This window comes from Amborella trichopoda, chromosome 13 (assembly GCF_054954075.1).
Source record: "Amborella trichopoda isolate Santa Cruz 75 chromosome 13, AtrichopodaSantaCruz75HAP2 v2.0, whole genome shotgun sequence".
NCBI lineage: Eukaryota > Viridiplantae > Streptophyta > Magnoliopsida > Amborellales > Amborellaceae > Amborella > Amborella trichopoda.
The window spans coordinates 46,803,836-46,826,848 of NC_142348.1; the positions used below are offsets into that span (position 1 = coordinate 46,803,836).

General features: G+C 34.6%; 2 protein-coding genes and 1 non-coding gene across 6 annotated transcripts; all 3 read right to left on the reverse strand.

The window, feature by feature from the left end:
- Positions 1-1,884: 1,884 nt before the first annotated feature.
- On the reverse strand, positions 1,885-3,316 carry LOC18438293 (phenolic glucoside malonyltransferase 2). Its single transcript, XR_016048190.1, has 2 exons — positions 2,562-3,316; positions 1,885-2,306 (listed from the first exon to the last, which is right to left on the reverse strand). It is a non-coding gene; the product is annotated as a phenolic glucoside malonyltransferase 2 (transcript).
- Positions 3,317-6,010: 2,694 nt separating this feature from the next.
- On the reverse strand, positions 6,011-8,814 carry SERPIN1 (Serine protease inhibitor (SERPIN) family protein). Its single transcript, XM_006848470.4, has 2 exons — positions 7,883-8,814; positions 6,011-6,949 (listed from the first exon to the last, which is right to left on the reverse strand). The coding sequence occupies exons 1-2, from the start codon at positions 8,270-8,272 to the stop codon at positions 6,167-6,169; spliced, it is 1,173 nt and encodes a 390-aa protein (XP_006848533.1). The 5' UTR covers positions 8,273-8,814; the 3' UTR covers positions 6,011-6,166.
- Positions 8,815-15,888: 7,074 nt separating this feature from the next.
- Positions 15,889-20,556, reverse strand: LOC18438278 (FkbM family methyltransferase). 4 transcript variants are annotated; one of them, XM_011626676.3, is made up of 3 exons: positions 19,898-20,556; positions 16,804-17,197; positions 15,889-16,173 (listed from the first exon to the last, which is right to left on the reverse strand). In XM_011626676.3, the coding sequence occupies exons 1-2, from the start codon at positions 20,486-20,488 to the stop codon at positions 16,838-16,840; spliced, it is 951 nt and encodes a 316-aa protein (XP_011624978.1). In that variant the 5' UTR covers positions 20,489-20,556; the 3' UTR covers positions 15,889-16,173; positions 16,804-16,837. The 4 variants fall into 4 exon arrangements, with proteins under 4 accessions (XP_011624978.1, XP_011624977.1, XP_020525612.1 ...); XM_011626675.3 differs by having other exon boundaries at positions 15,889-16,179; XM_020669953.2 differs by having other exon boundaries at positions 15,889-16,201.
- Between the last annotated feature and the right edge of the window lie 2,457 nt (positions 20,557-23,013).

The following is a 23,013-nucleotide window of genomic DNA, read 5'->3' on the forward strand; positions in this document are numbered from 1 at the left end:
AAACAAAATAGAAAAAAAATAATACAACAAGAATACTAAGATTTTACATGATTTGTCACAAACATAACAAATTGACAGTACCTGAAAAACCCAAAAACAAAATCAATATGCAGTAAAAACTCTTTCTCAATAGTTTTTTCTCAACGCAACCAAAGTTTCCTTTTTTATCCTATTACTTTCTCTCTCTATAACACAACTTAATATTGAGAAAAGAAACCGATAAAATACCTACCTTACACCTCCTCACCTTTTCCCTAACTTTATGAATATTTAAATTTTTTTTTCTATGCGGACTCCTGTACCTTCCCAATTCAAATAGGCTCACCCAAAACCAATTCAAATTGACATTTTTTTTCTTTGCATTTTTTTTTATTTCTATCCGATGCAATCCAAACAACATACACCATATTTCAAAAAATGTTAATTCTATTAAATCTTAATTTTACGATTGACTTTTCCCAAGATCGAAAAATTCAATGATCCCAACGGTCTCAATAGAATTTGTCTTCCAAAGATCTAATTTCACTTGAAATCTCTTCAAAACTGAATCTCAGATCGATCTTGGTAGTTTACTATCGGAGAACACGATACCCAAATATTTGATAGAAAAATTATCAACCACACAACCCAACCTCAATGCCAAACAATCTTACTAGGTTTGAATTGCATCCAACACCCATCTAAGATGTTTTCGATAAATTAACTTTTAGCCCCAAAGTAACCGAAAAATTAACTTTTAACCCCAAAATAACCTCATAACATCTCAAAAAGATTAAAATGACGTTAACCTGTTGAATATCAACATCATAAAAGATCAATATATTATCCGCATATTGCCTATGAGAGAGATTTGGGCCACCTATCTAACCATCTGAGAATTCGACGGTCTGTGTGGACTTTTGAGGGAATTAAAAACCAAAAGAAGATTTTCGAGTCCTATAATACATCTAACCATCCAAAATTTGGACGGCCCGTATGCACTTTTCAGGGAATTTTTGTTTTTTCATGCTGTTCCATGGATCTCATAGAAATTTTTAACTTGTTTGTTTTTTAAGGTTGATCATTCATTTGCATAGGTTTATAAAAGAATAAAGTTTATATAAAGTTTGCAATCTTATTTGTAGAAATAATGTTGTCCTACTCTATACGGCCTCCGTCCTTCATTAGGATCGTGTAGATTTGAGGCTTCTTTTTAAACTGACATAAAAAATCAAATTTGACACCAACAAAAAGAAATGTTCTATACCACCCAACTAAAATAGATGGTGCAAAACACTGCAACCACCTTATATAAACCGCACAAAAAGAAAAAGTATGTAGGTGCAGCCGTGGATGCATACTCTTCTGCCCGTGAGAGCAAAACAAAGACAGTCAACCAAACTAAACAGCACTTTTGGAACACATACGTTTTGCTTTTATTTTGGACCCTATAGATTCCTCATATGATTCATACACCTACAACTGTTCTAAATTGGACTATAGAAACACCAAAAAATAAAGCATCTTTGCAATTTATGATGTTTATGCCATAAGAAGCATGGAGCAACTAATCATTCAAAAACTCCCATTTGAAATAGAGTGATTTACGGACCCTAAAATTGTTTCTAAAATATGAAATGCTCTCTGTCTAACCCACATTGTTTTCATGTTTTTCCTTGGTCCAATGATTCCATCCTCATACCTAAAAAAAAATTAAAATTTGGTCCGAACATCCTCGGACCAAGGGGCATTTTTGAAAAAATTAAAAAAATTGGTTGCTATAAACAGAGCATTTCATATTTTAGAAAAAAATTTAGGGTCCCAAATCACTCATCCAAATAATTTAGGGCATTCACCCGAATATAACTGGATCATTAAGGCTTTGAGCACCTTAGAACTAGGCTATAGGTAGAATAACTGAGAGATTCTAAGTCAAAACTCAAAAGGAAAATCAGGGAATCTTATGCCTCATTGAGGCCCTTAAAGAAGAGAGACTCAAGCTCGTGCATTTCTGAAGAACGAAGTGAGAGAGAAACTTCAACTCCACCTTCTTCTTCTCGTGCTACTGCAAGAGCAATCCCTCCTTCCTTGTCAATGGATACCACCTCCACTCTCCTCAGCCTTCCCCATCCAAAACCCATCTCGCAAATGCTGATCCTAGGGGATCCAGCCATCAACAGGTACCAGGACCCCACAAGCTGTGTAAACCAGCTCAGCCATGTCTTGGCATCCCCTAGAGGATCGGCCCTCCCTTTGCGAATCACATTTCCTATGGCCTCTGCAGCCCAAACCATTGCCTCCTCCCCATTCAGTTCCCGACCAGTCCCCTTTGCAAGACAGGGTTATACACTGTTTCCGAAGTATTGCTCTGTTACCTTGGGCTTCAGCTGAGAACGAAAAGCAGCCGGAAATACGTACACCAGGATCGAGTCGTCCCCCAGATTCCTCACTCTCACGGTACACACCCAAATGTGGACCGACACGGCTGCAAAAGTCGAGGGCACGGCTAGGACATTGTCCTTGCTGCTTGTAACCTGTCTCTTTAGCCTTGCAATGCCATCTCATATGAGGAAAGTGGCTCACACTAAACCGTTCATCTTTGGGAATTCTAGGCCAAAGCCCACTCCTTCCTTTGATATTTTGTACCAATCAATGTACCATTTACTGAGTCTGCCAGGATCCGGGAGCACAGAGCGGTCATGGTTTGGGTGGGAGGAGAGGCCCCTGGACCTACAAACCTCTGCCCATGCCTTGAAAAAACTGGTGAAACCTCAGCCATCCACTGCTCCATGATTGAATGACACACCTATGCATAGACCACCATTAGGAAACCTTGCCGCCTGTACAGACACCATGGAAGCCGGGAAAAGAGCTGACAGAGGTGGGACTAGCAACTTGAAGATGGTTGTGTCATCGACACAGTTCGTCACAAGAACTTTGTAATCGGCTTCAGTTTCAGCCACATAGAATGCAACCCCTACTCCATCTTTGTAATTAATCTCCAAGTGGTCGGAATCGGCCGATAGTGTGATTTTTCCGGCAAGTGGGTAAAGTACTCAAGGACCATGGAAAGGGAATTCTTGAGCTTGTCTACCAAGTCTGAGAAGTTGGTTTCTTGTTCAAGGGGATTGTAGAAGAAGATCCTTTGAACAGGGGATATAGGAAACCAAAACACATCTAAAAATGTGAGTGGATGGTTGCAGCTGTTTGGGTACACAAGATGGTGATGGGGATACATTAAAAACATCAAGAATTCTAACAGGTGCAGTCATGGTGAAAACTAAGCCAACATTTTGTGTATACTTGCTTGCAAAATTTGAGCTATTACCTTTGAATATATATTGAACGAACAGGACCAGTGAAATTCTAAGTACTAATGACCACATAGCATGTACAGCCTTGTTTGGATACTCAACTGGCCCTATTAAATATTATGCCTATTTAGTAAATAGATAAGCCTAAATATCCATAAATTTCGTGAAGAAATGCATCCATCTCATGACTGCGAGAAATTAAAAAGAATAATAATGGGATCAGTTCTTCATGCATCTTATCACTGGAGGACATAGAAACAAAATTATTGTATGAAGTTTCTATAAAACCCACGTTCTATGAAAACAAAATAAAATCTCACCTCAAATCCTTGTCTGGAAAGTACTTTCGGCAACGGAAATATCCATGATGGCTCTAAAATCGATTTCCAACACCAACAATAAAATTTGAAATTCTTGAATCATTTGCATCTTCTAAGAAGACCAATTTCTGGAGTTCTAGAGAGAAGCCGTGCTGGTAATAAATCTATTCTAAACGGAAACAGATATCTCAAAGAGAATAAGCCCAACCAAAACTGTCCTTCACCGACAACATTATAATAATATCATCAATTTGAGTTCGCTAACGTGCAAGAACTCTAAGCCGCCTAACGAGATCAGTTTGATGCATGAGTCACAACACCATGGTCCAATATTCAACCCAAAAAGGGTATGCATAGGTGTAGTGGAGGACTAGCTTCAAGGAGAAGTAAGTCAGGACTTCAAATAATCTTTCCCACATACTCAGAGCATAGAATAAGTTCTAAGGAAGCAAGCTCAATAATCTGCACCCTCCCTCCCTCATCATAGAGCTCAGTAGTAACAGAATCATGTGCAAGGGATTTATTTCCAAGCTAAGGAACTCAAATGAGAAACCATAAAATAGATCATTTCTAATGGCCATTATGAAGAAATTCCTCATCCTTCGCTTTGATTGTAACACCTCACTCTTTGTCGACTAAGCATAATCAAAACTAGACGGCTGGAACCAGTAACAGCCAGTCCTGGTTAATTGTGATTCTGTTTTGGGAATATTATTCACTATGGGCAAAATAGTTAAAATCCAGGCCAGACTAAACTATGTAGTAAATTTTTATTTAAGGTTCCGTATTTTTAAAATTAGACATTCGTCAGATCTAACATACATATATTAGTCTGCAGTCAAGGATAGGACACATCTGGTTCAGTGATAAAGATTGCTCTAAATTTTACTATCTATTTATTTTTAAACTTTTCTTCCTATTGTGAAAACCAATTTAAATTATCTTGTTTTATAATAGTTGGATTTCTTTTACTCAAGGATATAGTTAACTTTTACAGTTAACTTTTTTAGCTTTAAAATTTCATAATTTAGTAATTTTGTCTTCATGGCATTAGCAAAAGGAAATTTTTTTTTAAGGATTAATTTGAGATCTCCATCTTTTCTTTATTATTTTTTTTAATGTTAATTTGGGACTTGGTGAGACTTCTACCAACTCTGCCAAGAGCCCATTCTCCATTCGGCTCCATATAGATATATATATATATATATATATATATATATATAGAAAAATGATGAGATTAACCCACTAGCTCATATGAACATATGAGCCCAACAGTCCAGATTGAATCTGAACCGATCTGATAGTCACAACCTCATTTCGTGTTTGAATTTTATTTTTTTTTATACAAATCCAAATAACTTGAAATTTAGTCATCCATTCTTCTCATCAAGACACACAAAATAAAAATATTTAAAAAATAATTCACAATAAATAAATTGACCAAAATACCTCCAACATTTTTTCGGGGTATTTTGGTCAATTTATTTCTTGTAAATTATTTTTTTGATATTTTTATTAGATTATCCTATTTTGGAAGAACATGCGCCTAAAATTTCAAGTTATTTGGATTTGTAGAAAAAAATTTAAAATTCAAATACGAAATAAAGTCGTGACCGTCAGTGACCCAGATTCAATCTGGGCCATTGGGCTCATATGAACGCATATGTTCATATGAGCTAGTGGGCTAATCTCAACACGCACACACACACACACACATATATATATATATATATATATATATATGAAAAAGTCTTCCCAATGCCTATAATCGAAAATGAATAGTGATTTTGCCTACCCTCATCACCGTCCAAAGTTCATCGCGCAGTCACGATTATCCGGTAGTATTTTATTTTTTATTTTTTTTTCTACAAATCGGAATGACCTGAAATTTGGAGGGAAAGTACATCTTACTGAAGTGCATTTAATAAAAATATAAAAAAAATTATCTGCAAAAAAAAAATTGACCAAAATTTTTAAGGGTATATTGGTCAATTTTTTCATGTAAAATTTTTTTTTTTTTATTTGTCGAAGATTCCCCTACTTTTTATGAATACTCACTTCAAATTTCAAGTCATTCCGATTTGTAGAAAAAAAATAAAAAATGAAACACTACCAGACAATCGTGACCGCGCGATGAACTTTGGACGGTGATGAAAGTAAGCGAAATCACTGTTTATTTTCCCCTATAGGCGTTGCGTAGTGTTTTTCTATATATATATATATGCTGATTTTTTAATTTTAAATTGCTTAATGAATTTAATGCACATACAAAACACATTCTCAACTAATACCAAAATGTAAGCGACCTGACTGATTTAGACGGTGTACACACCAAAATGGTCGACAGCCCTGTAAAAGAGAACAATTCAACAATTATACAAGACTACAACATTACAATTGCAGCAATAAAAGACTTTATATCACCTCCAACATGCAAACAAAATATTCAAAAATTTTACATAAAAAAGCAACATAAAAGGCACCGCTGATCTTCTCTAACCAACATATAATACTTCTACAAGGAGAAACTAGAATGGATGTTTGTAATTGATATTAACCAGATAGATGGGGATTAAACATGTGCCCTACAAAAAGCACAACCCCGGTCATATCTTCTCTTATCAAAAACATGAATGGGTGATCAGCCACAAAGTCGATGGGCCGAGCCATTGCTCTGAGTATTATCACAGCAGCAGAGGCAGCAGCAGCTTCAGTCCCTTCCTCATTGACCTCAATAAAAGACTTGTGAAATACACTAGAAACACTCAAATTGTGGCCCGCAGACGAATCCACCATCTCCGATAATTCAGCTTGGTCAGAGAATGGTAAGACCAGGCCTAACTTCTTCAGAGCCCCAGAAACTTCAAACCCATAAGAAATTTTGAACCTTGGGAGCTTGAATTTACCCACTTGAACTGACTGAATGGGTAAGTGTTGATTTAAAAACTCAGAACCAGAAGAACCCAGCTTCTCAAGTAGTTTATGCAAGCCATCTCTCTCATCAGGGAGAAGGATATACATGGCGAATTGCCTCTTGTCCTCACCTTGCTGATAGGGGAGCCTAAGGACCTTGACTCCTTCATAAGCACTAACAAATTGTTTCTTCTTGCTGGTCATGAAGGGGACTTGAACTGAGGATCCATTGAGTAAATGGAACGTGCCGTCCTGGGTTTTGGATTGGTCAAATTTCTCAGTCCAAGTTCCCTTGAAGTAGAGGGCATTTGAGAGTATGAGCCTTGTTGTGGCATCGACGGATCCTGGAGGGAGAAGCTCTTTGATGAGTCCCTTGGTCTCACTTTCAGCCCATGAATTCACTTCACCTCTTACTTCATTAGCCTATATTATCACATGTTATCAACAATCATCATCATAATAATTACCATCATTTCCATCATCATCATTATACAATGAAAGTAGAACAAACAAAAACTAACATAAGAAAAGGTTCCATCAACAGGATCAAATATCATTATTATCACAATTGGTAAAAGATAAAACATGAAATGAAATTCATGATTGGCAAAAGATTTGGGTTATGGGTTATGGGTTAGGCCTGCATGTGTGCACGCATGCGTGTGTCACACACACACAGAGGCTCAAATTCACCACCAAGATGGTAAATGGAGAAGGACTGCGATCAAAGTATCACGGCAAGTTGGCAAATGTAGAGGATAGCAGAGAAGGACTGCGACCAAAGTAACATAAAATTCAACTTGCTCTGGTTATTCCCAAATCCCAAGAAAGATGGGAAGGGACAACGAAGGGAGACCCAAATTTAACACCATCCAAAAAAAACAGGATTACATAGTTGAAAGGAATGTGTTTCCAGATTTCTAAAGACCTTCGGGTGAGAGAGAGAGAGAGAGAGAGAGAGAGAGAGAGAGAGAGAGAGAGAGAGAAAGGAATTTTCTCAGCATAAAACTATGGAAATGAACAAAAAATTATGCATTGCATACAAACCATACACGTACAAATCAGCATATATAAGAGAGCGAGAGAGAGAGGCAGCATTTTCTCAGCATAAAACTATCGAAATGAACAAAATTATGCAATGCATACAAACCATGCACATACAAATCAGCAAATACACGAGAGAATAGTAAAACCATCAATCCTTACCTCTGAGAGAGACAGCGGAGATGCAGAGAGTGGCAAGCATTTTCTCAGCATAAAACGACGGAAATAAACAAAAAAATATGCGTTGCTTACATATCATACACATACAAATCAGCAAATACACGAGAGAATATTATAACCATCAATCCTTACTTTTTCCTGGAAAGTTGCGGGCTTAGGGCTAGTCTTGTAAATCGAATTCACCGTGTTAAGAAATCCAGCCTTAAGACTGTAACTCTTATCAACCCAAACTCCATTAACGAAGGACAACTGAGGTCCTCCACTAGCGCTCCCATCAACAAGTATGAGATCGATCAACTGAGCTGAAAGAGCATTCAGATCATCTACTTTCTTCGATCTAAGACAAGAGGTGATCTGATCTAGGGTTTTCCCACTCGAACCAGAAGCGATCAAGCTCAAAACCACATGAATGGTCAAAGGGGAAAATACAAAGTTTGAATCCTTGGCTTCGTCTAAAGACACCAGTTTCAAGAGTTCCAATGAGAAGCCGCTCTGGCTGTGGATTGATTCCCTCAAATCCATGGCAGATTGCCCCAAAGACCTTTGTTTTTAAAAAAAATTACGATCCTTTTCTCTCTTTAACGTATCGTCTGAACCTCCTCACACACAAGGGGTTTCTCTATGTTACAGGGTTGGAATTTTGGATTTTCAACTAGAATTTCAGAGTTAGTGTCAGGTCAAGATCTGAGGTCTATGAGCAGCAAATTGAAGTTTTCTGAACAGACAAAAAGGTTTAGATATGAGATATCAGAGCAAACAGTAGGGTTAGGTTTCGAGGGCTTTTGAGCAAGAATTTAAAGCTTACTCTGAGAAATTGATCAGAGAAGCAGGATTTGAGATGAGAAATCAAAGCAAAATCTAGGGCTAGGTTTAGGCTAAAGCTTATGAGCAAGACTTTGAAGTCCACTCTGAGAAATCGATCAAATAAGAAGGATCTAATACGGTAAATCAGAGAAAAATTCAAGGGTTAATCAGTGATAAAAATGGAAGCAAATTTCTAGGGTTTAACAGCAGGGCCGGGTTTTTTCAGTAAGAATTTCAGTAGCAAAACATTTGTGAGAAGTCGATTCCCGCCATGTGTTCGCCTGATTTTGAAGCAAGACCGCATCGAATATGCTCTTAAAAAAACACTTTTTTGAGCTTTCGGAATATTAAAATAGCAAAAGGAAATATCGTATATACAAAATCGGCCACGTGTTCGATTATCTTTTTGACACGTGGTGCTTTGTCCGTATTTGAATGAGTCGTTGGGCTGAAAATGAAAATAGTTTCGAAAAGGAATGGCATACAAGGACACTCTTTTTTTACTGGCCCGGTTTTTATGCGGCCAAGCCAAGCCCGCATATATAGAAATACGGGTTTATTAATAAATTTATTTTTGAGATAGATTTTTGGATTTTAATTTTAAAAATATGTAATTTCTAACTTGGAAATCATGAATATAAAAAATTAAAATAATTTTAAAAACTAGAAATAATAATTTTAGAGAGAAAATATTTGGAAATCATGAATATAAAACATTAAAATAATTTTAAAAACTAGATATAATAATTTTAGAGAGAAAATATTTAAATAGTTAGTTTCCATGGGTTTTAGATGGAACACTTGCTTGCATCTATATTTAAGATTGATGCTTTACACTTTTTTTACGGTATATGTAGTCATGGGTCCAGCCTGAAACAATTTTCCTTTACTTTCAAATGCCATTTGTTTTGAAAAAAGTTTATATAGAGCCGAGGCTCTAAACAATCAAGTTAGAGCCTACCTCAAAATTTTCACTACAATATATTGTTTTGATGCTCAAATATCCTCAAATCGATCATCTTGACATCAAGATGCATGGACATGAGAAAAAAATGAATTTTAAGATTTGGAAATAGTGCAACTTGTAATACATTTTTGAACCGTTAATTTTCATGATTTTAATAGAAATGATTGATCTACATTATTTTTGAAGCTTTAAACTTTATAAGTTAAGATGAAAATATATTTTAAGGGTATCACAAAATTTTCAATATTGAAACCATATTTCTCGACACTACTTGAAGGTGCGCTTTACTTTGATTGTTTAGAGCATTTGCTCTATACGAACACCACCCAATTAATATTGCACACTATTATACTTAGGAAAAAGTTTATGTAAGGATGTAACCTTATACTGTTGTTGAAGCAAAGAAAAGGTTTATACAAGGATGCAACCTTATAATGTTGAAGTAAGGTGCACCTCAAAAATCCTACCGAGGAGAGTGTTCCCGCATTGGAGAACGCTCCAAGTGATCATCTTGACATCGAGATGATTAGACATGAAGAAAAAAAAAAATTTAAGTTCAAAAAATAATGCATCTTGTAACTAGTTATCTTTGACAACCAATTTTCTTGATTTACTCGATTTGTGTAATTTTTAAAATTTTGAATTTGATAACTGAGGATGGAAAGATATTTTTGAGCTATCATAAGGTTTTTGACATTGAAACGACATATCTGGGTAAATTTTATTGGCACGCCTTATTTGTACAATATAATGAGACAACCTTCTACAAACCTCACCCTTAGATTATTTGCTTTTGGGATTGTATACTATTAAATATCTTTGTTTTAAGGATGTCACAATTATTTCTAACAATTAAAAGTTAAATTGGATGGCTAGAGATGTATCATAGATTTTAAGAATTTTCTATGACAAATTATCAGAAGCATACTTTAATTTTTATCTAATTAAAAAAAAAATTAACTTTCATAAACTTCGTCCACATTTTTTTTTTTTTTCAATTTTGATTTTTTTTTTTATCAAAATAGCCTTATGTATTAACGTAATGAGTATAAAGTAATGACCAGACTGAATATTACAGTACATTAAGTATGGGACCAGGCTTAACAGCAGTGAAAACGCTATTGGCCGCTTAAACGATAGAGTATGATAAACATGTCCCAATACCTATCTTAAAAGAGAGAGGCTCGGCAAAAGCACAAAGGCATCAGAGACTAATCTTCACGAAAACACATATGACCACATTCATAAATATATCTATTCTTTATCGTAACCACAATGAAAGGTTAATCAAAGTTCGACCACAAAAAGATGTCTTTAGACCAAACGTTTTAAGACGGACACTGTTTATATGAGTCCATGTAAAAATGAGTCACCTCTTAAAATCTATTTTGGAGATGAATTTTTTTATTTAATTTTTAAGAACATGTCACCCTTAACATGGAGATTATGAATATGAAAAATAAATAAAATTTAAAAATTAAAAATAATTATTATATTTAGAAAACATTTGAACTGTTAATTTCAATTGTTTTTAGATGGACCCCTATATGCATCCATCTTTAAGATGGATGCTTTATACCTTAGGACCACATATTGTAGAAATTTGGTCCATCCCGCATGAAACAAATTTCTTTTTAAGAATTCACAAAAATTGGAAGTTCCTAGAAAACCCCAAATGTCTCTATATCAAGCACCTCATAGAGCCAAGGAAATATCCCTGAGTTTTAAAACCCATATCGATCAGGTAAACCAGCCATCTGGATAAGCGAGGATGAATTCTCTAGTGTAAGTACCAATTAGGCTTCAGGAAATACTGACTTAAAGGTAAGTGGGTGGCCCTTTCAGAAGGAATATATAAGCTTAACTGTGATAGCAGCTCTTTGGGGAACCCTAGGCCAGCAGGCTTTGGTGGTGTGCTTCATGATTGGTATGGAAATGTCGTCTTGTCTTATGCTGGTCTATTAGGCATGCGAACTGTAAATTATGCGGAACTTTATGCCCTCTTTTTTGGCTTACGCTTTTCTTTTTATAGAAATCCAGGTAACCAATGTATTCTTGATGGTGACTCTTTAAATGTGATCAAGGCGTGCAAAGGTGAACAGAAGGTTCCTTGGGAGTTAAAGACGCTTCTTTGCCGGATCTTAGATCTCTCATTATCCTTTCCTTTTTCATTTGTTCCTGTTTTTAAGGAAGCCAATGTTTTGGTTGATACTCTTGCCAAAAGAGGTTCCAATCTTTATGAGATTGTTGTTTCCAATTCTGTAATTTCCCTTTAACTCAATAAAGTTATGGAATTTCTCTCAAAAAAAAGTATCAATCCCCAAAAAAAAAAAAAAAAAATTTAAAAATAATATAATAATATAATATGTGAACTAAGCAATCCGGTCAGCCCATATCACCTAGTTCCCCAATAGACTGGCTCCGTTCTCTAACAGAACCCAGCGAGTCTATGGGAACCAAGTTGATTCTCAATTTTAACGAGAAACCAAGTTGGTCTAAGCCAACTGCCAATTCATATTAACGGTTCCTTATCCAAATCGCAGAGTTTTAAAACATTGAAATACCCTATTGATAGAACTTGTCTCTAGACGCAATGTGAGATAAATTTCACTTCGGTTCACACTATGTCTGAAATCTATAAAAGCTCAACAAAGTCCATAATTCCATATACAGGGGTCCTAATAGGTTGGATTGGGTTAGGGTTGTCCCAACCCAGCATCAACCCAATTGGACCCTAGCTGGACCCAGACTAGGGTCACCAAGCCCAAGTCATAGGAAACATATCTAATCTATACTAAGTTTAGGTCTCGGGCTATATATGAAAAAAGTTTATATAAGAGTGAGGCATTAAACAATCAAATTAAGATGCACCTCAAAAATTTAATAGAAGATATTATTTCAATGCTGAAAATCCCTCAATTCAATCATATCAACCTCAGGATGTATGCACATGAGAAAAAATAAACTTTAAATATTGGAAATAGTGCATCATGTAGTATATTACCTAGATAGTTAATTTTCAATATTTTTAATTATTGATGGATCTGCTCGATCTACAGCATTTTTTAATCTTTAAATTTTATAATTAGGCATGAAAATAAACTCTCAGACCATCATAAAAATTTCTCATAGTAAAAAAACATATTTCAGCACTATTTAGAGGTGCACTTTACTTTGATTGTTTTGGTCCTAGGGCCTCGGCCTTATACAAACCACACCCATATATATATATATATATATATATATATATATATATATATATATATATATATATATATATGGTCCGGTTTCTATGAAGTTACAACCTTAAACAATCCAATTAAGGCGCACCTTAAAATTTTCTCATAACATGTAATTTTGTGATAAAAATTTCTTAGTAAAATCTATTTTCTTACCTAATTAGAAAATTTTAAATTCCAAAATGGTTAAAATCAAGTCGATCTATAAATATATGAAATTTTGAAAATGAACGGTCCAGATAATGTGTTGTAAGATGCATTATTTTTGGGACTCAAAATTTTTTTTTTTCATATTCATACATCTCAATGTCGAGATGATCGATTAGATGATCTATTCAACATTAAAACAACATTTCCGATAGCTTTTTGAGGTGCATATGTGATTCTACATTTTAAGGTTGCAACTTTATATAAACTTTTCCCATATATATATATATATATATATATATATATATATATATATATATATATATATATATATATATATATATATATATATATATATATATATATATTAATATTACTAGAGTCTTCCAGAGTCTGGGTCAACCCAGCCCGATTCCTACCTCATCGTTGATTTGAAATTCTTTCTTTCAAAACTAAATAGACGATTGGAGTCAAGAGCACATCTCGATTTTCCAAAAGAAAAAGAAAAAAGGGCCCCAGAATGAGAACTAGAGTCACATGCCACTACAAAACAAGACTTTCTAAGCAAACTAAAAACTCTACAATGGCCCTGAGAAGCTCACTATTTCAATACTAGTAAACCACTTCTGGTCATGAAATACTCCACAAGAAGGAAGAAAATTTTTCATTTTCATACGACACCAAAGTAATAAATAGCAATTGCCCCAAAATTACAAAAAACTATTTTGGTCATTCTGAGAAAGATTCATGTACACCCAAATATTCCTAATTTCATAACATGAACTATCTCTTCTCTTCCAAAAGTAAATATCATCTAGTAAGAACTAACTACTTACTCATGGAAAATGGTTTGATAGGGTTGCAGCTCTATCAAAATAGGTAAGGCTTCACCTCATAATTCATCGAAAATTATAATTCAAGTATTCGGAAAGCCTTTACATCAACCATCCCAGCTTGAACATATTAGTTGTGAAAAAAAAATTAGAATTTTAAGCTCTAAAATTGTGTATATTGTAACAAATTATCTTAGACCATCTACTTCACCCTGAAAATAAGTGTTCACATATTTGCCCAAGATCTGTACCTCTTTGTTAGTTTCAAATTTTATTATTGGTATTGAAAGTTGATTTAGATCCATCATGGAGATTTCTAATGCCTGCTTTTTAGAGGAGAGCTTGGGGTGAGTCTTTATTTTGTTTTTATAAAGCCTAGGCTTTAAAGAAATTTCATCCTTTACAGGTGAGGTTTGTATAAGGTTGCCTCCTTATACTATTGAAGTCAGGTGCACCTATAAAATCTACTTAGAGATGTCGTTTCGGCATTGAAAATCTTATGATGGTTTCAAAATCTCTTTTTCTCTTCAGTTAGAAAATTTAAAATTTAAGAAATGGTACAGATCGAGCAGATTAATAAACATTTAAAAATCTTGAAAACATACGGTCTAGATAACTTTTTATAAGATGTACTATTTTTGGAACTTAAAATTTTCTTTTTTCTTCATGTCCATTCAACTCAAGGTCGAGACGATCAGTTCGAGGGTTCTCCTATGTGGGAACAATCTCCACTGTAGGATTTTTTAGATTAACCTTTCCTCAACAGTTTAAGGTTACAACCTTATACAAACTTTTCCCTTGATATAGAAAGGGAATAGTGCACTTTCTTCTTGCGCTTATACAACTCCTATAAGACTTTTACCTGCACTTATTTTTTGGAACAATATTTTCCATTCTTTTATATGTATCCATATTAAAAAGATGGTTCATTGCATAGGTTAGTTTCTTTGGTAGTATACAGTTTTGTAATCCTATAAATTAGGGTTCTTGTTCACATTTTTGATAAGCTTTAATAATACATCTTCTATGAGGGGCTTAAAATTCAATCATACAGAAATACAGTTTCTAACATAGTATCAAAGTTCTGTCTCTATTGATTAAGACCTTGTAATCTCGTACAAATTTGGTTTTTTTTTTTTTCTTGCTTTTTTTTTGTTTTCATCTTCTTGCGTCAACCATCCTTTTCTCCATGTCTTCGTGTTTTTGTTTTTTGTTTTGTTTTGCTTTTGTCTTGAATTTCTCAAACCTGGTTGATGATAAAAATTTTCGTTGCTTGATCCCATTTGATGATTGAGTTGGCCGTTACTCGATCATGTTTAATGATTGAATTTTTCATTTACTCAAATCTTATTGGATGATGGAGTTTTTCATTATTTCATCCTGTGTGATGGTCGAGTTTTTTTTCGTTACTCGATCTTGTCTATTCCAAAGGCCTATTGATTTGTTGTTATATGAGACTGCTTTGTTTGAGACGTGTTGATTTGCTGTTATGCAAGACTACTCTATTCAAGACGTCAGTTTCTGATCGCTAATTTACAGTTGCTCAAGCTTTTTTTGTTTAATATTTGTTTTTAAGACCAGCCTTTAATTGTCCAAACTCAAGTTGCTCTCGTTTAACTTATCTTGAGTTTGAAGGAGAATGTAGAAATCAAAAAACCTACACTTATTTTTTGGAACAATATTTTCATTCATTTTATATATACGTATAATAGAAAAGTGGTTCATTGCATAAGTTAGCTTCTTTAATAGTACACAGTTTTGTAACCCCATAAATTAGAACTCTTGTTCACATCTTTGATGAGCTTAATAATACATCTTCTACGAGGGCTTAAGACCCAATTATACAGAAATACAGGTTCCAACAAAGAGAACAAGGCTGATTTCCTATTCTAGGGGAGAATTGTCCCAGTGAATTACCAAATCTAATCCGGATAGGCAATTAACGATCTATATCGACCCATTATGCAGTTATCCACCGCAAGTATAAAGCAACATACAGATTGAGTGCAATAAAACTAGGCCTAGATAACCTAACCTATCAAAAGAAAGAGAACTATGTAAGTCATGATGAATAAAAGGGCTTCAACCTTTGAAACATACCACTCATCCACCAAACATGTTCCCATATAATGAAAAAAACAACCATTCTTAACAAAATCAACATCTAATTTAACCAAATTTCATCTTATTTTTTACAGATAAATTGCATTAAATTTAACTGTTAAAAAAAAAAAAAAAAAATCCATCAACTTCAAGGCCTTCCCATACAGCAGATAAACTAATGATGAGTTTGTATGTTGAACATCTAACCATAAATTGAGTAGCATTGATTACATACCACTGCATTGATCAGGTGAGAAATACGGCACATTTGCACAATTCAGTGGATAAAAGCAACCCCGATCATGATTAGCGAGTATGCAGGTGCTTGTTCTGCATCTTGAGCCCCATGTGCATGGATATGCAAATGCATGCATTGTGGTTTGTCAAGGGAAAGTTAAACAAGGTAACATTTACAAATGACATCATAGTTATATTTCATTTCAACATGAAAAGATTTCCTCAAAATAATTGAACGATTTGTCATTGCTTTGGAGATCAAATAAAATAGAGTGTTAATCAAAAAACAAGAAAAGAAAGGAGGTCAAGAATTCGAAAGTCAAAGCCTATCCGTCATCCCTTTCAAGCCTAAAAGCTCAAAAATAACAAATAAAAAACAAGAAGTAAGAAGATCATATAAAAAACAGAGAAAGATATGAAAACCATGTAAAAAGTCAAGCAGATCAACACAAAAAGAGAGAAGAAAAGACCACAAAGAACTTCAAGGTTCAACTAGAATGACGCTACAGAAAAAAAATTCATCTCAACAAAAGAGAGAGAGAAAATCCAAACTTCGTTTCAAAGACCTTCCTGCAAAAAAATTGTTGAAACGTTTGCAATTATACAAAACATTTTATGTGCCAATTCTTTTCTCATGACTCTTCTTGGGCACCGGTCAAAATCTCACAAAATATTATGTGCAAAAGGAAAGCTCTTGCAAATAAAGAAAGAGCAAAAGATTACCAAAACTGTGGTCATGACCCATGACTTGGCACATCTAATCCTTCTTACAATGAGCATCCGTACCATGCTCCTCACAATGGTGATAACCAACACTTGCCAAGAACTCTCGAATCTCACTCTTGCTGCTATTGCTTGCCTGTAGTAGCCTCTCATCTTCTTCATAAATGAGATAAGGGGCATTTCCAGCCTTTCGAGAGAGCAATTTTGATGCCCCTCTCAAAACATGGTATTCCCAACCTTGGACATCGATTTTGAGTAATAGAACTGGTTGTGTATCAGAGATCACTGAATCCAGAGGGATTGATGCCACCTCCACAGCAATTTCCTCATTCGATTTAAAGGCCAACTTTGCGCCACTTGCTGAAACAGCACTATTATCCAGCCTCCCAACCAACTGTTACAGTGATAAATGAGTGCTGCAATTAGTTTGAAGAGAAGCCTAGTGAACCAAATAATTAACTAAAAAATCATCCACAAGCCAAAGGGAATTTTTAAAAAATAAGTCACATTAGATACGTCAGAGTCAAAGTCCCCAGTTTTTCAAGTCATCAGAGAGGTATTAGAAAACTTATATAAGCTACACCTCCTAAATATCAAAACTAGTTTCTAAGATTTTCAGAGTGCTAAACAATGTTTGAAGAGATTACGATTCTTTCAAATTTTGTGTAGATTGATGCCATCATTAGGAACTAAAGCCACATGAGAGGCATCTTCAGCCTTCAGCCAAGAAAAAAACCAGGAAAAGGCCAAGTTGCCTCATAGTGGATCTTCTACAATTTCATCATCATCCAAGCGACAAGCCTTATCTCAATTATTTGAGATCTTTTACAATTTCACTTCTCAAACCCCCACCGCCAAAAAGAGGACTAGGATGATGGTTAACATTATTGTCAAACTTGAATATAAACATTGTAGACACTATCCTTTGAAACCCAATATTGTTGACAAAAGAAAAGGTTAACACTGTAAATTTTGGGATGGAAGTACTTTGATACTTAATTTTAATAATGAGTGTACACCATGCTCCAACGGGAACATATTGTGTACACTTACTCCCTCGGGTGAAAGAGCTACCAAGAAGATTTTTTCGATCTCAAATTTTGGGATCCACCTGAGAATCAGCAGAGATGGTTATTAAAATACAAAATAAAATTAGAAAAAAAGAAAAAAGAAAGGAAAATAACAAGAACTTGGATTTTGAGTTATTAAACTCAGAGGTTTGATAGCCCAAACATTGGACGGTTGCAGTTCAAGCTTAGGATGTCATTTTCACGCACATAAACTGCATGTCAAAAAAAAAAAAATTCCTTTTGAGATTGGTGATCGATAGGTTGAAAAGGTTACATCCTAAAATTTGGGGCCATAAAACAACTCTTAGATTGGGTTTTACCTAGGCGAGTGAATGGGGAAATGCTCCCTCTGGAGCATAGAATTTTTTACTTCGGCAATTCCTAAAATGGGCCATTATCAAGTTCAGGTCCTATTTGTTAATTAAGTCATCAGTCTTTTAAATTGCAAGAGAAGTGTTTCCAGATTTTGTTAAGAATAAGCAGTTTGCTCTTCTTTTATTCCCTCTCATGTAAGCTCCCGTCATTATTTTCCTTCTCTCTCCCGTCTTCAAATATCTGCAAACTTTACTTGTTTATTTATACCTCTTTCTTGCCTTCTATCTCACTTTATTATCCAAGGTCTAAAATCTCTCACACGTAACCTCTTTCTCCTTCCTTGTAAGCTCTCTCTTATACTTCATTCCAAATCACTTAAAATCTGTAATTTCCTCTGCCCTAAGTGTGTGTTTATCTCCTCCTTCCATATATTCCCTTCTTTCTTTTGTTTGCGCCATGACTTTTATAAGTTTATATCAATAGGTTTCCTATTTTGCTGTAACTTTTTCCTCTCGTCCCTCTCTACTAAAGGCACTCCAGCTTTCTGTCTCCTTCATCCTCCAAATTCTTTCTCTCTCTTCATTAAAATTATTCCCTTCCTTCTCCTCCTTTCTCCCCCACTTAAGGCCTGCACTTTCCTATTTAAGCTTACTAACAAATCTCATCAAATCCTCAAAAACAGATCTCTCCCATCAATTCCCTCTTACCCAATTAAGAAACAATAATTCCTATTTTAATCATACTAACAAACCTCACTCACCAATTTTAGCCCCCCTAAAAACTGCTCTCTTCTATTCTAACCATACTGAAACCAAATATGTTATTGCAGTTAATATTCTCTATGTTCTCACTATAAAATTCTCATTCCTATTTTAGGCAACCTGAACTTATGTAACATGGATATACGTGATGACGCTCCAAGGACATAGCACTTGTGATACTTTCAAAACCTCTACACTTCTTCTTAACCATGGTTTCTCTAAATTTCACTATAAAAATGCTTAATTTCACCTAATGTTCAACACCACCACTTTTCCTTACAACCAAACACCACTTATTCTTACAACCAAACGTCTAAAAGGCCAATTTTGAGATTGGTGTTGCTGATACTTGCATCCATGTCACATGTATCCATTTATGTAGCATAGCTATGAGGAAATCACATCACTATTTCCGATGCACCATGACCTTTCCATTGCCTCAAGAAACGACAATATCAACCATTCAATCCCAAATAGATTACCAATTTGCCATTACGTCCAATCAAATCTAGAACTGGTAAAACCCCATTTTTGAAACATAGATTAGGTTTTCACACAACAATTTCTCCTATTTTCTGATCTCTTTATGGGATGTAAGTCCTAAATACTGTTGTAATTCCTAAATATTGCTTCCCCTGTAACTTCTAACATTTAATTTTTATGTTCTCTTCTTCCTCAGCAAAATTAAGACTCAGATTATGCATTAGCCAATAAATCGTTCAAAAATCTACAAGTTCGAAGGAAAAGCTAAAACCCAAAAACAAAGGAATGTAGCAAAAATCAAACAACAAAATTTTATTTCTAGAGAGCAAACCATGATGCAACACTGGAAAGAGTATAACTATCAATAAACTACGGGGGAGAGAGATGACTATTCACCCAAGAAACTAAAATTATACAACCATTAACAATAAAACAAGAGAGAGAAAGCGAACTAGAGAGAGATACCTTGTGAAATGTGATATTCCCAAGCCGGTCAGAAGCAGCAGCGGCAAAAATGGTGACCTGAGAACCAACCCTATTCAACAAAACCCCATCACACAATCTCTGCAAATTCTCAGTCACTGGTTCGAAAGCCAAAACCCTAAAGCCCATGGCCGTAGCTGCAAAGGTCGCCATGCCCACATTTGCCCCCACGTCCACAACAATTCCCATTTGGCCCCCCACCCCATCCAAAATCTCCTGAATTTTCTCAGATATATCAGGTTTCCTAAATGGCTTGCCCTTAAGCATTCTCAGTATATTTCTATGGGGTTTTTCAGGAATTCCAAGATCAGCTAGAGAGTAGAGGAAAGGGTAATTCAGTCCCTCAACTGTGTTCGCAAATACCAGCGAAGATGGTGGGCATTTTTGGCAATCAAAAGGAGGAATTGGGGTTAGGGTTAGGGTTTGGGAGTTCTGTGATTGGATGGTGTGGGTGTTGGTGTTGGGGTTGGAGGAGAGGAGAAGGAAGATGAGGAGGAGAAGGAGAGAGAGAGGGAGGAGGAGGAGGAGGAGCTTTCGAGTGAAGGGTTTCTCTCTCCTCCAGGAGTGAGCCATAGAGCTGCAGAGCGGAAAACTACATCTACTGCGGGCTTTTGCTTCATAAATTCATACATAGAAAGAACCACAGACTTTCCAAAATGTCCCCAGCCTAATAAAAGTTCGCTGAATTGACACTCTCTCTCTCTCTCTCTCTCTAACCTAATAAAAGTTCGCTGAATTCACATCAGTGTTCGCAAGATCCAACTCGACGGTTAACAGGCCGTCAACCGGTTTAAGTGGTAAACAGTTCGATTCGATCGTTTTATTAAAAAACGTATTGAAAAATAAAAAAATATATTAAAAATATAAAAAGCATATAATGAATTATTAAAACAATACACATTCAAATCAAGTTAAAATTTAATGAAAAAAATAATTTTAACAAAATCGATTTGTGTTTAGGAATATTTTTAAAATTTTTTAAAATAAATGAGAAAAATATAAAAATGATTATTAATCATCGAAACAATTTTTAATTTTTATCATGATGTAAAAAATATTAAAAAATACTTTACAAATCAAATTTTTTATTTTTGAGAATTTATATAAATTTTAAAAAAAATAAAAATACTAATACCCCGGTTCCGATCTAACCAGACGATTAGCAGTTAGATCGCCAACGTTTTTCAATAGGGATTGACACTAACTCTCTCTCCTCTCGCTCTCTTGAAAATGCTTCCGGACATGAACTCGTCATTAAGAGAGTGCTTCAAAATTATCAACTAATGGCCCTCTGCACGTCAAAAATATAAAGGATGAGGTTTCTATAACGCCTAGGTTTTATGAAAACAAAATAAAACATCACCTGAAATCCTCATTCGGAAAACATTTTTAGTAATGGAAATATCTATGATGGCTCTAAAATCAATTTCCAATACCGACTATGAAATTCTAAACTAAAAAAACAGTACAGATCTTGCGGATTTATGAACACTGACTTTTAGGGCAAAATGAAAAACATATTACAATATACATCACTTTTAAAGCTTGAAATCCTTCTTTTTTTTCACAATCATAATGTTCAAACCAAAGCTTTCCAATACTTGAATTACAATTTTCGATGAGTTATAAAGTGAGGCTTTACTTATTTTTATTGGGTTGCAGCCCCTGTCAAATCATTTCTCAAAAATAAATGGGGGAAAGTTTATATAAAAGTGTGAAGCCCTAAACAATCAAATTAAGGCACACGACAAAAATTCACTAGAAGAGGTTGTTTCAATTCTAAAAAGCTCTCAATTAGATCATCTCCACCTCAAAATGTATGGACGTCAAGAAAAATAGATTTCAAATCTTGGAAATAGTGCATCTTGTAATGTATTATTTAGACTGTCAATTTTTAGGATTTTCAAGTGTTAATAGATCTTTAAATTTTATAATTTGAGATAAAAATACAATTTTTGACTATCACAAAGATTTTTTATACTAAAACAACACTTTTTGGCACTATTTGAATGTGTGCCTTACTTTGATTGATTACAGCCTAGCCTTATACAAACTACACCTAAAAAATAGTTCTTAGACCAACTAATAACTCTTAAATATTTTTTCTAAATAATATGCTCACGAGGGATCAAAGGCCTATGCTATTTTAGTAAGGTATACCTCAAAACCACCGGAATAAAAAAACTCTCAAATTGATAATCTCAACCTCGAGATGTATGGATATGGCAAAAAAAAAAACGATATTAAGTTATGTAAATAGTGCATCTTGTGATGCATTATTGAGACCATTTATTTTCAAAAAATTTAAATTGTTTATAGATATACCTCAATTTTGGAGCGTCAAATTTCATAATTACGGGTAACAATATATTTTAATGTCATCGCACAGCTTTTCGACAGCATTGAAATGCATCTTTCAGCATAGTTTGAAGTGTGTCGTACTTCAATGGATTCATGAACACTTAAAAATAAAGGGTTCATATGTGTTATATGACTCATTATTTTCAGTGCTTGAAATCTATTTTCTCCTACTGGATCCATAACTATTGAGGCTGATTTGATAAATCTAAGGGTTTTCTATCATCAAAACAACATTTTCCGGTCGGTATTAGAGGTGCGCTTTACTTTTTCATGAGGCCTAGGCCTTCTATAAACATTTTCATTTTGAGTTACCAAAAAGTTTACATAAGGTGTTAATCTTCTACTATTGAAGTATGAGCATCAAAAATCCATTATAAAAAGTTGTTCCAATACTGGAAAACCCTCAAATTTATCATCTCGACCTCAAGATATATGAAAATATATATAAAAAAAAAAAGAATTCAAGTTATATAAATAGTGCATCATGTAATGTATTATTTAGACTATCTATTTTTCAAAAAAATTAGTGTTGATGGACATGCTCAATCTATATCAATTTTAGAGCTTTAAATTTCATAATTAAGAGTACCAATAGATTTTCATGCCATTGTAAAGTTTTCCGGTACCTAAACTCCATCTTTAAGCATATGAAGCTGACGCCTTATACAAATCTCACCCATTAACTTATAACCTTAAACTAAAAAGAACAAGAAAGAAGGATTCATATGCACTTTATA

Bases quoted from the DNA above. Each gene is read 5' to 3' on its own strand.
- SERPIN1 (XM_006848470.4), bottom strand. From the start codon at position 8,272: ATGGATTTGAGGGAATCAATCCACAGCCAGAGCGGCTTCTCATTGGAA. The intron at 6,950-7,882 runs GTAAGGATTGAT...GTGATAATATAG, and splicing joins CCGCAACTTTCCAGGAAAAA to GCTAATGAAGTAAGAGGTGA.
- LOC18438278 (XM_011626676.3), bottom strand. From the start codon at position 20,488: ATGGCTCACTCCTGGAGGAGAGAGAAACCCTTCACTCGAAAGCTCCTC. The intron at 17,198-19,897 runs GTATCTCTCTCT...TCACTGTAACAG, and splicing joins GGAATATCACATTTCACAAG to TTGGTTGGGAGGCTGGATAA.